Source organism: Cinclus cinclus, chromosome 2 (genome assembly GCF_963662255.1).
Source record: "Cinclus cinclus chromosome 2, bCinCin1.1, whole genome shotgun sequence".
NCBI classification, from domain to species: Eukaryota; Metazoa; Chordata; class Aves; order Passeriformes; family Cinclidae; genus Cinclus; species Cinclus cinclus.
The window spans coordinates 27,056,456-27,071,557 of NC_085047.1; the positions used below are offsets into that span (position 1 = coordinate 27,056,456).

General features: G+C 42.8%; 1 protein-coding gene across 1 annotated transcript; it reads left to right on the forward strand.

The window, feature by feature from the left end:
* On the forward strand, positions 1-6,272 carry UPK1B (uroplakin 1B). Its single transcript, XM_062512736.1, has 7 exons — positions 1-69; positions 584-784; positions 2,273-2,347; positions 2,952-3,062; positions 3,343-3,522; positions 4,289-4,372; positions 5,177-6,272. Exons 1-7 carry the CDS (start codon positions 1-3, stop codon positions 5,225-5,227), a joined length of 771 nt encoding a protein of 256 aa, XP_062368720.1. The 3' UTR covers positions 5,228-6,272.
* The last annotated feature ends 8,830 nt before the right edge of the window (positions 6,273-15,102 follow it).

Consider the following 15,102-nt stretch of genomic DNA (forward strand, 5'->3'; position numbering starts at 1 on the left):
ATGGCAAAAAATGATGATTGTGTACACATCTTGCAGGGTCTGTTAGTCTTTGGGAATGTGGTCATTGGGGTAAGTGAAGTGGAACAAGTATGGGTGGAGGTTTCCTTCCAGAATGACATTTCCTAAAACAGCAGTTCTCCCTCTTTACATGTGAAGTCCACACATAAATAGCGTGAAATAAGAGGATAAGGAGAGCTGTCCTAGATGATCAGTTGGGTGGGAAAGGGACAGCAGGGGCTGATCCGCAATACCAAGATGGGTGCGCAGTGAAAAGCTTAAGAACTGTCAGCAGGAGCGGACCAACATTTTTCCAGCCACCTCCCTCCGTAGTGATGGAATGGTTCTGTTCATTCTTTCTTAACATCCTCAAGTCGTAGGCACTACCTCTCAGATCAAGGCTGGGTGAGATTTGCCTGCAATTCTTCTGTGAAATCCCAGTACAAGAGATTGTAGAGCTGGTCAGAGGAGTTGGGTAGCTCCCATTTGACAGGAAGTTGAATGAAAGGAAAGAAGTCTACACCCATTTCTGTCTTTTCTATTTCTTTGGGGAACCTTGAACTAATCGGTTTCTTGTGCTTCTCAGATGTGTGGCATTGCCCTGACAGCAGAGTGTATCTACTTTGTGTCTAACCTCCACGATCCCTACCCTCTGCTGAAAGCCACAGAAAACAGGGACATCTGCGCTGCTGCCTGGATTGGCATCTTTGTCGGCCTTGCACTCTTTGCCCTGTCTATCCTTGGTATCATTGGAGTCATTAAGGCCAGCAGGACCTTGCTGCTGGTGGTAAGTGTAGCAAAATTTGCCTTCCTACTGCTGCCAAACTGAACAAATGTTGCCTTAGTGTCCCTGGTCACCTTGGGAATCAACCAATGAGCAAAGACAGCTTTTATACTGATAAGGAGACAAATGTTCTTCTTGATCATGGCTGTGGTGTCCCAGAAGGTGACTCCTGTGAAGACTGATGCACAAGAAGCTCCTGAACCAGGCTGAGGGAATCAATGGAGATAGTTAAGGTTTGACTGGATTGACCCTGACCTTGCCCTGAAGCAATGCAGGAGCACTTTTGCAATCCCATATGGCTGGGATGTGGTTTAGATCCTTGTTTCTCCTCACCCCTTACTGCTTTTCAGCTGTCATACACTATTCAGTTTAGGAGTTGATCAGCAATGACTTCTGTACAAGGCATTAGTAAGTGTCAGGATACCAAATATGGGTGCAATTAAGAACATAAGACATCAGCAGACAGACAGAAATTATAGGGGAGGGGACAGAGCTTTGGATAATGCAAGGCCAATGTTGAGATGTGGACAGTCTCTGTACAATGTCTTACTTAGTCCTTTAGTTTGGCAGTGGCAAAACTTAGTTGGTCCTTGCATTAGGGTAGAAGGGTAGAGACAAAAACTCTGGAATGAGCTCTCTCTGGATTACTGTGGATTTGCAGGGTATCTGTTTTAGACAAGAGGCACTCACAGATCTGAACTCTTGGGCCAGGGAATATGCCAGCAGACAGATGAGGAAACAGAATTCCATTAACTCTGAATTTTGGTGTCTTGGCTGAAACCCAGGGCTCTGGTTTAGGATATATGAGAGGCTACAAGGGACAGAAGCTGAAGTAGGAAAAAAATGCTTTAAATCAGACAGGAGCATTATGAATTGTGGAAGGGGGAACAGAGGCATGAAAACTCCAAAGAATATATTGAAAATGTCAAAGGGATTATGCTGGAAAGGGAAAATAAAGAGTGAAAGAGACTGTAAGAGGTGACCCTTGGAATCTATTTTCATGAAGGATCTTTGCTCACAATGTAGGATTGTTCAGGAAATCTGATGATGAAAAATCAGGGGGACTGAATGATTACACCTTCGGTTTCCCCAAAGTACAATCTCTCCTACTAGAAGTGAACAGCTTCCTTCTGAAAAGCTTATAGCTGGTAAGTGGAAGTGAAAGGAGGACGTATAACACAAACATAGGTTGCCAATGAGACACAACAAAGAAAAGGACAAAGTATTTTCCATGGAGGCAGGGGAGTCTTATTGCCATGAAGTTCAGATGAAATCTTTTCTGTGAGATGGAGAACAATTCCAGCTATTCACCTTCAAGAAAGCAGATGGCAAATTAAAACAAAAGGGAAAGGGCTATGAGAACATTCAGGCTGAGTGAGAGGGAATATGATAGCCTGGCCACTTTTGCATCAAGCAGGGTTTCCAGCTTAATCTTGAAAAGAATGCTCAACTGTTTCTCCAAGAACTCATTCTGCTCTCTTTGTCCCATAGTACATCATACTTACGCTGATCACTTTTGCATTTGAAATGGCTTCTTGCATCACAGCAGCGACTCACCAAGACTCTGTGAGTATTTCTTTCATCATGTATTCTTTTAAATGCACTGGGATTAAATTTCTTTAAATTTAATCAAATAAATAGTTTCATTCTTTCTAACATAATTTTGTTATTTTTAACATTTAAAAAATGTTTACAAATTTATAGTTAAGGAAATAATAGCATGGGTTAGTTCAGTCATCAATACAGTGTTTAGTCTTTCATCTACAGACTGATTAATCTATCATACACAGAGAAGACAAATCTTCAGTGTTGCCCCAGGCAGTGTTACTGGTGAGGAAAAGATTACATGGATTATTTGAGATGCTGTGGGGAGAGAAATTATTTGAGGTACTTTAGTTTCAACATACTAGAAGCAATCCATAGCTTCTGCACAGCTCTTGCAATCTACATCTAGTAGTGCCTGCTTGAGATCTTCATCTTTGTTGCTCCTGCTCCTCAAATCCTACTCTTTATTCTCACGTGTAAAACCAGAGAAGCGACATTCCTGTTCTCCAGCAGGACACTGAAATAAGAAAATAAACCCTCCCCAAATAACCCTGTATTTGCTCTACATGACCACTTATTTACATAGTTTCTGCATTTTTCTCTGTTGGCTTTTTTTTCTCTGTAGCTCACTCCAGAGCATTTCCTGAAGCAAATGCTGGAGAGATATCAGAAGTCAGAGCCAGCCAATAACAGTGAAAATGAGGTCACAAAGACATGGGATGAACTCATGCTTCAGGTAATAACACTGAAAAGTCACTAATTACTAAATGTTCTGCAAGCCTGGAATTTCAAGTCCTCCTTGGGGATGCTGGATAATAAAGAGGATGGCATCTGCCTTGAACCTTAAAGTTCTGACACAGCCTCCCTTTAGCTCATTTATCAGATGGCAGACTGACAAAGGCAGGCACTTCAAAAATCTCTCCCATAAATCTGTGATTGATACCTAGCCAGTGTCCTGACATGTGCAGGACTCTGACCTGGGCCCACAAAGATCTTTCCCTTCTCTGTCCCTGCAGAACCACTGCTGTGGGGTGCTGGGCCCCTCCGACTGGCAGGAGTACACATCTGCCTTCCGCGGCATGCACAGTGACGCTGACTACCCCTGGCCACGGATGTGCTGTGTCCTGGATGCACAAGGGCATCCCGTCAACCTTGATGGCTGCAAACTTGGAGTGCCTGGCTACTATAACAGCAATGTAAGATAATCTCTGCTTTTTTGAGTTATCATATGTCAGTCAAAAGTGCCTTGCTGGAAGGGAAAATCACTGTGAGTAGACTTTCTCCTTCACTGTAAGCCACAGGTGTTCAAAAGTTTTCTAGAGGAGCAGAAATGCCTGTAGAGTCCTGACCATGTTGCTAAGCACAGGACGGGAATTTTTTTTTAGGATAAAGGCTTTCCTGATGGAGAGAGACTCTCCCAAGTAAGAAGTGACATTTCTAACAGGTAGATGGGCAGTGACTAAATCAAACTTAGCCCAAAGGTGGGTGTATACAAGATGAGTGAGCAAATCAGCAGTTCTCCTCAAGGAAGAACTTTTCAGTAGACCATCATGTCCTATTCACTAGGTTGCTGGGTCATGAGCATCACCTTCTGCACCAGCTTGCATTTCTAGTAGGCATTCAACCTTCCAAATTTTCTTGACATTTCTTGATTCTGGAGGTCAATTCTGTGTCAACTGTGTTTGGTTATCTAAGCATGCTTGGCAAAGTGGATGGCACAACAAGTTGTCCTTAAGTGCTTGAGATGGGCATACTTTGTATTTGGAGACAGAAATAGGTAGGTTATCTGCAAGTTGTCAATAAGCAGTGTAGCTCTGGCTTGGCTTTTTGAGACCTCCTGAGCTATCCAAATTGCAGTAGGAGAGGAGCATGCCACCTCAGTCTCTCTCAGGGGTGGGTAAGTTTGTCACCTTACAGTGCAGGCTTAGTGCTGGTGTTGAGTCATTCCTGGTTGCATTTCAGGGTTGTTACGATGCTATTTCTGGGCCAGTGAACACACATGCCTGGGGTGTTGCCTGGTTTGGCTTTTCCATCCTCTGCTGGACTGTAAGTACTTAATATTTGCCTCTCCTCTCCCTCTCCTCTCCCTCTCCTCTCCCTCTCCTCTCCCTCTCCTCTCCCTCTCCTCTCCCTCTCCTCTCCCTCTCCTCTCCCTCTCCTCTCCCTCTCCTCTCCCTCTCCTCTCCCTCTCCTCTCCCTCTCCTCTCCCTCTCCTCTCCCTCTCCTCTCCCTCTCCTCTCCCTCTCCTCTCCCTCTCCTCTCCTCCCTATTCTGCACCCAGTTGGGTGGAGGTAGATGACAGGACTGATGCATTTAAAATGTCCATAGATTATAATCATTCATTCATCACAAATCTGCCTGTAGCCTGCTCCAGTAAGGGCTACATTTACAAGTTCCCCTCCATTCTGGCTTCCAGAGGTGAGGAACTAGATGGCCTTCCAGCCTGCCGTGGCCTGCTGCAACCTGTTGCCATCTCAACAATACAACACAGCAAATACAACTTGCAGAGGCTTCTTTGTGAAGGGTATTGGATCATCATGATAGATAATTCAGTTTTTAGTTTGAAGATTTTGTATGAGTGTATTCAGTACTCAGGGCTCAGCAGCTTCATGACAGATAGTCCCCAGTGAGATGAGTGATACAGTCAAATAGTTATAGCTGAATGTATCTTCTTTCTTTACTTTGTAGTTTCTGTGCAGATAAAAAACTTTAAGCTTCCTCTGCCTGGACAGGCTTTGCTTTTCAAGAATTTCTGTTGCTCTCTCCTACTAGTAGGACTAAATGGGGCTGGGGGAGAGGTGGGGAGAAGGAAATGAGGGCCAGAGAAACTCAGTAGTGTTGTCATTTCAGTTCTGCGTCCTCCTTGGCACCATGTTCTACTGGAGTAGAATTGAATACTGAAGGCCTGGTGTCCTCAGTGCTGTCCTGAAGAGCCATGTGAAACTGCCTTTGTTTGTCTCCTGCTCCATTCTCTTCAGGCCACAGAGGATTTGAAGTTTTCCCACTACCTCTCCTACATATACTTTTTCCCCTCCAAAAACTTGATATAAAGAACTGATGACTGCACGAAAGGATCTTTTTGTCCCTCATTTGCCCCTTGTTCTGCAGCCTTAATGCCTTCTGGTTGAGGCACAATCCTTTCACTGTGCAAGAAATCCTGGAGCATGAGATGAGAAGAAAAAGTGATCTGGTTTGTTCTTTGATGACATCAGAAAAGAAAATGTCCATATACACTTGCTCCAGAAAAATGTCTCTCTAAAATTAGTTTGAATTATAATGCTCCAGCAAGGGCTATGTGAGCAAAATTGTAACCTCTTGTGACCAATTAGGATGGATGTTGCAAGGGAGAAGACTGCAGACCTATATATATTTTACTGTTCAACTTCTCTTGATGGTCACTATTACTCTGGCCTTAGAATAAGGAAGATATTCTGAGCATTTAAGTGTGTCAGCAGTAAAAACATGTCACAGATAAAAAGTCTGTTGCTAGTCAAGCCCAAAAAAAAGGCTAGCTTACTCCTCAGCAATATGCTGCCTATATGCTAGCCTACTTCCTGTCACTGTTGAAACTACTGCATGTGATCCTACCTTCAGAAGTGCCACTCCAGGAAAAGTTCCACTTGCTAACAAGCAGCTCCTTCAAAAAAGCTGTTATGTACTCCACACAAGATTTCATACATCTACAGGCTAGAATTTGTGCAGAATACAAGTGGTTCTGTGCTGTAATTGCCTTTGCAAACGTGGCTTTATCATGCTCCTGGTTTATTGTACTTCTTGCTTTAGCTACCTGTGTGTAAATGGGCCCTGTGCCATTTGCCTTCCACATCCCTGGATCAGGGAGGACAAAAGGCAAAAAATGGCCGTAACTCTTGTGGAAAAAAAATGCAAGCAAGGAGCTAACTGAACAAAACCCAGTCCTTGCACTAGCACTTGCAGTTTACACTCTGTTCAGTAAAGGCTTCTTTACTTTGGCCCAGACTGAGCTGGTGTCTTTCCTAGTGAATGGTTCAGTAGTTAAATGTATTGTGAGAAATGTGCTCCCAGAGCATAGAGTGTTTTCTAGAGCAACACAAAGTGTTATAAGGTGAAGCCTCTTCCAAAATACACTGGTTCAGGTCCTGATGCTTGCCATCTGCTTTGATTCTTTGTTTTTGTATATTCACCAAAATACTAATTAAAAAGAAGTGGAAGTGAATTTTTTTCTCTTGTTCAAGATTGTGTCTTTGGGAAGGGCAAATAATAAAGGTCTGTGTCTGGGACATGTGGGGCAGGACAATGACAGGTTTTAACATCCTGTAACAGAGATGCTAAAGCACCAAATGCAGTGTGCTACAGAAACTCAGCAGCCAAATAGTTCCTTTCCAGAGTGCTGGGGGAGAGGAGGAGGAAGATATAAGGGTGAAGAACTTGAGGAAGAAATGGGTCCTTGCAACACAGAAGGAGTTCTCCGTATGACTGTGCCTTCAGAACTGACACCCCTCATGGATCAGGCACTCCCCTGGTTCAATAGTGTGGTGACTTGTCTTGGAGAATCTGTACTCTGAGAAATTCCATAAGGAAATTAGTCTTCAGCACTTTTGTTGTGAGGCTTGAGTCATGGATTGACCATGCAGACTGTGTAAGTCAGTGGCTGGAGTTTGATTTTCAAGGGGATGAGGGGGAATTTTAGTGGTAGGGTTGGATATTTTTATGTTTATGCTGCTGAAAGCTACTGTAATACCTAAATGTAAAGAAATCTAAAGAGAATCAGCATCTGCCAAAGTTAGGAAGCAATGGTAAAGACTGGATTCTGTCAGAAACTACAAATTCCTAACAATTGCAACAGCAGAGTAGAGAGGAATGGGGCAGGAAGGACACAGCAGGCACAGAGACTCTGTCCTTGCTCGGCCAAACACCTCCAATAACTCTTGGTCATGGCAGCTGTCGTGGATAGCTGCTGTCCTGCATAAGGGCCTCTTGCTTGAGCTTTTTCTGTAAAGCTCAAGCTCTGAAAATGGGTGAAACAACTGGCTGTGGGACTTCCTAGAGGCTAGTAATGCCTTCTGAGTATGGATGTCACTGGACATCTGCCTGGAGAAAACTGTAGGACCACAGAAGCAGGGAAGATCAAATATTATTTTTCTCCTCTGGTGTTTTGCTTCAGACCTTTCTGCTCCATCTAAATGTGGTATGATTGCAGCACTGCATTTAATATAGAGGAAAATGCTGCAGAATTTTGAAGAAGCGAAACTGAGAATACTTTAAATGGATTATTGCAGTATTAACTGCTCCAACCAGTTGCAAATGATACATACCATTGGCCTATTACATAAATTGTGGCTCAAGTCAATTCAGTTTGGGTTCTTCAAATTTGTTTTCTGCTTCTTAAGCCCTTCCCTTCCATTGCACTTTATGATTTGTGTACTAAAAAAATATAAAAGTTTAAATAAAAGTTTAATAAAAGATCACCAAGTGATCCAGGTAATGGTGGATCTGTGCAGAAGTGCTAAACATGTCACAGTGCATCCAGAAAAACTCAGCTTTCTCTGCCTGAACTAAGGGGGAAGGAGAGGATTGGACTGATGACAGAATGATGTTGATCAGGGTAATGAAAAATCCTGCAGAAAAATCAGAAAAAGCTGTGCTTCTGAAGGATGATTCTAGCCTCTGGGATACCAGGGAAAGGGTGAGGAAGGGATAGAGTTTGTGACAGGAATGGTAGTGAACAGGCTTATGTGTCAGCTGAGACTTGTAAAAAAAATCGTGGTCATTCTCAGCTGTTTGGATTGCTTCCTGAAGGCATGGATATATGTGGTCTTCAGAGTGGGCAATATGTATGTGTGCATGAGAACTGCTGGATTAAGGCATCCTGCTAAGACAGGATGAGGAAAAAAATGCTGCAGGTGAAAGCCATTTGGTTTGTTTGCAGATTTGCTTTTTGTCTGTAGGTGTGAATATTCACAGTTCTCTCTTGGCAATAAAAGCACACTTCAATTCTCCCATGGAGCTACCAAATGTATTTTTAGATTATTAACTTATTGCAATACTCCCAGCTCTGAGAAATCAAGAGTCTTGCTGAGAAGCATCCCCTGTTCATAGCTGATGGAGCAGTGTGTCCTCCAATCCAAAAAGAACCCCACATCCTCAGCTCCTGCCCTCCCACACACACAGAAATGTTACCTGGTGTTTTTCATACTGCTGAATGTTTGTTGCTGGCTGTGCTGAAGGTCTCTGTTCCTTCAGGCAAAGGGGCAATGTGGAGCTGCCCTTGTGTATTTTGTGCCTCAACCTCAACTTGTTTTTCCAACAAGTTTTCCTACCCCTTCTTCCTTTCCCCTCACTTCTTCTGCATGAGACCTCTTTGCACAGACCCTTTCAGGCCCTGTTTTTCTTTACCTTGCTGGTTCATGTACTACATACAATGGCTATTATGTGCCATACTTGCATCTGGCTACACCCCATTGGGAGAACTAGGAACCAGGCTGACAGTGGTGTTCAGTATCTTCTGACTTGGGTGATTTGTTCCCTTTCCTGCTCACTGCCCTGGCATCTTAGTTTTTCACATTCCTTACAATAAGGACTCATGCCAAGCAAATGTTTATTGGGACCAATGACCTAAAACTAGCTCATAAATGAATCCTCCTACTCCCAACCCTTGGCAGCTCTGCTCTCCTTGGCAGCTAGGGAAATCCCCTGCAACGTGTGGTATGTAGAGAACCTGCTGCAAGAGCTCCCTGTAATCTCAGGCATCTGTCTTTAGGAGATCCTGCTCTGGGAGGAGTCGATTATGACTGCTGAGGGTTTATCCTTGACAGGAAAAAAGGTGAGGGTGTTTCTGACTTGCTCGCAAGGTGAAATTACATCACAGGCAGTTCTTGCAGAAATTACATCATGTGCAGTACTTGCAGGATCACCAGTTGAGATAAACCCTGCAAGAGAGCAAGTGATAAGCAGTGAGCTGCTCTGGTTACCCAGGGCTGTTGCTAATTGTAGACCAATACAGGAATTCTTTCTTTTTTCCAAAGCATTATTCACCTTTAGCAGGGTACTGTGGCTGGCACAGAGGCTGGATGCTCTAAAAAGTCACTTCAAAAAATCCCTGTAACTAATCAGCCTGATCCTTTTATACTGTCTGACTCTTGTTGTTTAAAGTAAATTATCTCACAGTGTGGAGAAAAAAAAAAAAGTAAAGCAGTTCGTGATCACTATTTTTCCTAATTTACTCTTCTTATCCCTGTGAAGGAAGAGGAAAAGAGAATGTTACCTGATGTTCTTTGGACTTGTTCACCTCAATCTTATGGCTGTTGGATGTTGGGTTTTATCCTTTTGGGGTTTTACTTATCTAGAAACTTCCTCTGTTGAATAACCATCATGTGTATTGTTCTCCTTTCTCCAGTTCTGGTTGTTCCCATATTTGTGTGCCTTGTGGTTCTTTCTTAAGCAGCTACAAAGTTTTTTTTTTTTAAAGTAATTTCCTCTCACTGCATTCAAATAATTCCTGGTCTTTTCAGATAAGGGATTTAAATGACAGAGAAACGCACCCTCTGCAGCAGATGTGCTATGGAAGTAAACAGGTCCCATTTTAAGATGGATCTGGACCAAAATTGAAAACATAATTCCTAGGACTTGTCTAGGTTTGCAAAATGTTGCTCATCTCACACTGCAGTTTGCTAAAAAGACATACCTACCCTGTTTAATTATGGAGTGAGGCAAACATTTGAGTTTTAACACCACACTATGTCTAACTTCTGAGGGCAGCAGGACTTGGACAGATCTGAGCTTTGCAGATCCCATTAATTTCTAATCCTTAACACTGAAACTGTTTATCCTTTACCCTTGTGGTGAGGCACATTCTTTGAAAAGTATATCCTGCTCAGATGGAAAATGAACTCAGAAATCTCACTGCCTTTCTCTATTTTGGCTGTTATGATTCTGTTATTTTTGTTGGTGGTGGTGCCTTGTGCCAGTCTCCCTTCCCTGCAATGCCTGCCTCCCCTTTGCTGCCAGCTGACCTTTAGCACCAGCCAGTGGGATACCAGTGGGATGTCCCACTGCCCAGAGCCACTGGAGTCCTGTGTAGCAGTGAGGATGCAAGAGACACCAGTGTCAAATGCTCCTTGATGCTGGGTAAGATTGGTTCTTGGTTAACAGCCAGGTTGAGGACTTGCTTAATCCTGGTTTTGGCTTAACTGAAAGTATCCAAAAGGCTGTAGCTGTGGCTTTCAATACAACCTACACAGGGCATTGCCCTGAGTCAGGCAGGTAAAAGAAATTGGATGAAACACTTTTCAAGTACTTCCATGTGTTTAAGCACCCTGATTTAGGGCACAGTGCTGACTGGAGCATAAGCAGGTCTGCAGTGTCCCTTTGGCCTAATTTTCATAACCATGGGAATGCTGTGGGGCAGTCTGAGGTTCTCCTCTTGCCTTATGGCCAAGTCACTGCGAGACTCTGTGGCACAAAGAATAGGAAAATACTGGTTCTCATATAGCACTAATAATTGGCTCTGGTTAACAACAATTCCAGAGTTCAACAAACATGGTTTTCTCTCCCAATTTGTATGCCAATTGCCATGGTAAGCAGGAAGCACAACCCAGACATTTTCCTAAAGGGAAACTGAAGTCATGAAGGAGATAGGGAGTCAAGCCCTGAGTTCAGCTGCTGAGTAGGATAAAAAATATTTCATTTAACCTGATGATTCACCGGCCTTTTAGGGAGAGCAGTGAGCAAGCTGTACTGCAGACAGGTCCAGCTGAGGCTACAAGCACAAGAACACCTTTTTTTTTTTTTTCTCTCTCTCTCTCATCCCAGGATGGAATAAGGGGCACATAATAACAATATTCATTTCTATGATACAGCTCAGAGGTTGGTTTAATCAGAGCCAAGGAACTAAAATTCATCATTTGTGTAAGTTCTTGCTTGTCCTTTACAAATCAACAGAAGTGCATGCATGAGGCACCAGAGGCCTTCATAGTAACTTCTCCTGTTCCAGCTTGGATTCTGCTGTAAAAGCACTGGAATCACAAAGTTTTTCCATACTCTACTCTGAGTTGCTCTGCATTATCACAGGCAAGGCAGAATTCTGCAGGAGATGTGCTGAATAGGAGGAAATAGTTGTACATCACTGAAACTTCGTACATCACTGAAGCCTGGTAGAACTAGCAGTGGTAAGAAAAAAGATTATTTTACCCTTGAAAATTTTAAAGCACTTCAGGTAACAGTAATTTTACAGAAATCTCCAAATCTCAGTTCATTTTCAGAGCTGCAGAGCAACTGCAGTTCCCATAACCTCCAATCAGAAAAAGTGTGTGGTCAGGTCCTAACCTTAAGCCCCCACTATCAAAGCTCACACACACACAGATCAGTGCCCTGGCCACTCATAAAACAAAAGAGGGGCTCAAACTCCATGTCAGATGATGACAAAAGCATTTGCACTGTATTCATAAACCAAATCCAGAATAAAATAAAATGTTCCAAAACATCACTAGGGCACAGATCTGTTTTTATAAAAACTCCAGTTTAATCTCATGGCTGAGACCTGGGAAAATGTCTTTCTTTTGTGGCTGTTGTGTTCCTTTCTTATTTTTTTTTAAACATGCACAGAGACAGACAAGTCCACATAGAGAAAAAATGCTAAACAAAAATGTAATTCGTCTGAGCTAGCAGGAAAAATAATCACAAAACCAGAGCCAGTGGGATGGAGACAGTTCTCTTCATAGCATCCAGCTTCCAGCCCTTCTCTTGACCTGGCAGCAATTTATATTTCAAAGCGGGCTAGTGCCTGCAAGCACAAGATCCAGGGTCTGAGGGCTGTATGGAGCCCTCAGAAAGTTCTTGCCTTCTGCCAACCTTCCTTTCTGAGGCTGCTAAAATCCTACTCCATCTTCTGTTGAACTCAATGGAAAGTGCCCCATTCCTTGCTTGGAGCAGAATTAGTTATCACCAATCCTTTACATCAGTTAGGAGCATGCAAAGGTTAAACAAAATAGGGATCAGCTACAGTTTGTCCCCCACCCCTAGAGATTTTTATTCATTTTTTCCTAGAGATGGAGAGAAGCAAAAAGGACAACTGCAAAACCTGGGCATGCCTGAAAGGTAATATATGCTTCAGTAGATCTTTTGTATTTTCAAGGCCTGGGAAAAACTTGTGGTGGAAAGCTAAATCAGCCCTTGAACTCTGGTCTCCCGTGATCTTGTCCCTCTTTTCCCAGGACAAGATCCTTCTCAGGAAGGCACATTCAGGCCTTCTGCCCACCACAGATTAACCAAAACTAATTAGCTGCTTTGTGGGCAAAAAGCCATTTGACCTCACACTCTCAGTGCTCCAAACATAGCAGCAGAAAACAGTTCCACGCATCTGCTCAAGTTTCACAGATGTGTAAAATACTATTTAGGCAATTCTGTCATGGTAATTACATTTCCTTTTTTTAATACTTTTACATAGAATGATCTTTTATATATAGATATAAAATTTTAAAATATTCACTATTACACGCATTTCAGAATCCATAAAAGAAAAAAAAATTGCACCATTTGGACACTGGTTGAGGGAAAATGTTGCAGGCTTCACGGATGTTCTCTAATACAGACTTAAGTTTCTCTGAAGTTCTAAAGGTGAAAAAATAAATACTTCAGTCCTTCTACAGCGATAGCATGAGGTGGACAGCAGAGAGGATTGGGGCTTACATGGTAAAATACAGGTTTCATGGTAAAATACAGCCTTCATTTCTGTTTACTCTCCTGCCAGTAAGACAGCTCCCACACGAGCTAACATTATCCATGTCCCTCCTTTCCATCAGGGATTCTCACCTTTGCCAGCTCAGCCATTTCACTCTGAACTACATTTAAGAGAAGCTGCACCAACCCTCCATCTACATGGGAAGAATAAGTGACATTTACTCACTTGTCTTCCACTTGTAAAAGCCCACAAGCAACACATGCTGGTGATAATTTGTCATGCCTGATACTGAGACCATCTGCAAACTAGGGAACAGCCTTTACTTTTTCACAGTCTCAGGAAAATTGAAATGTACTGCAGGGTCTCTGAAGTGATCCTTGTGGAGCTGCAGATGATGAACCAGTCTGTTTAGGAAGGTCCTTTCAATAATACCAAGGAAAATCATCTTAGCTCTCCTGAGCAAGACTCATCTCCCATAAATCCAATCTATCCCTCTTCATAATGCTTCACAGATAAACAAAGGAAAACAGAAACAAAACCCCCAAACAAACAAACAGATACAATAAAAACCAAACCCAAAACCAAGGAGAAAAAAAAACACAAGAAAGAAGAAAACCCTTTCTTAAAGAGATTAGGTCTGACCCTGAAACTGACATTGAGGATAGGTTAGTAAAGCTGGATCTCAGGAAGTTCCTGCCACCCAGTCAGAACCATTCAGTGGGAGGTGGCATCTGTCTTCTGGCCCTGTCCACCTCCCAAGTTCTGGTCCTTCAAGCTGACTGCAGGTATCAGTATCAGCATGGGTCCATCATCAAGCTTTACAGACTCTGTAGAAGGCTGAGTCTGGAGCTGAGAACAATTACACCTGTGCAACAGGGCACCTTGCAACTCAGATCGTCCTTTCATCTCTGCAGGGCCTGGGGCTTTATTTTAAGTGCTCTGGATACATCAGCTGAAGGCTGGAGATGAAATTGTAGATAAGAAATGGGATCAAGCTACAAAATAGAGATATCATTGCAGCATCTCTGCTTCATTAAAATCCAGGACCCAGATCTGAGTTCCAATGCTGAAACACCCTTAAAAGGTATAGTCTGGGTACAGATTTTAGTTGAAGCTGATCTTTAATATCAAGTCAAGATTTCTAATAACTTTCTGTTGCAGGAGTTTCACCACTTATGCCAAAAGCGCTGTTACTTACTGAAATGCTGTTAAGAGTTGAGACAGTGTATTATATACAAATTGTCAGACCTCACTTCTTGTTCATAGATCAGCTTATATGAGAATAAAGAGGAGAACAGAAATGGTTTTAACATGTCAAGGTTAAACATGCCACATTTTCTTTTCCTTCTGAGGCATTACTTTGTGAGCTTCTTTAGCTCCCTTCCAGGTGCCTTGGCAGTCAAAGCTTCTAGAAACAGAGAGACTATAAGTTCTTGTCCAAAGTAAATTATTTTGTTGATGCCAAAAACCTGGGCATCATTTCCACAACTTTTACTTCCTCTGAAACCTTACCACAATACCTTGTATCGCACCTTCCCTGTGTCATTAACCCAGCCACAGTGATTAAAAGTTTTCTCATGAGGCAGAGCCATGTAAGTGCAGTGTGGAGCTGTGCTAACTATGAGGAGCATGAAGGACTGGGAATTCCCTAGTTTTAATAAGAGGCTGCACAGGCATAATATGATCTGGGAGTAGAATAATACGATTGTCATGAAGCTGCATATTCTGGGCCTGCTGTCCACAGTTTGCCCAGGTAAAGCATAGGCTGCTGCCTGTGAGAGAACATGAACCCAAACAAGAACTCCAGGCTCTTGTCTGGTTCAATAATCTCCCTCAACAAAACTGACAGCAGAGACTTAACTCTCTGCTCTGTTCCCACGTGGCACTATGCACAAATAATGCGGGGGGGGAGGATCAAAGACTGCAACTGGTGAGGAGGAAAAGCCCTCTTGTTTTTTCACAGTCCCTTTGGAAGGAGAAAATTCTGCTGAAGATACATTTCTTGCATTTGTGGGCCTATATCTTCTCAAAAATACTCTGGCAAATCTCTCCTATAGCAATCAAAGAGTTGAAAGTACTGTGTGGGGAGGCTCAGGGCCCTCCAGCCACAATGGCACTA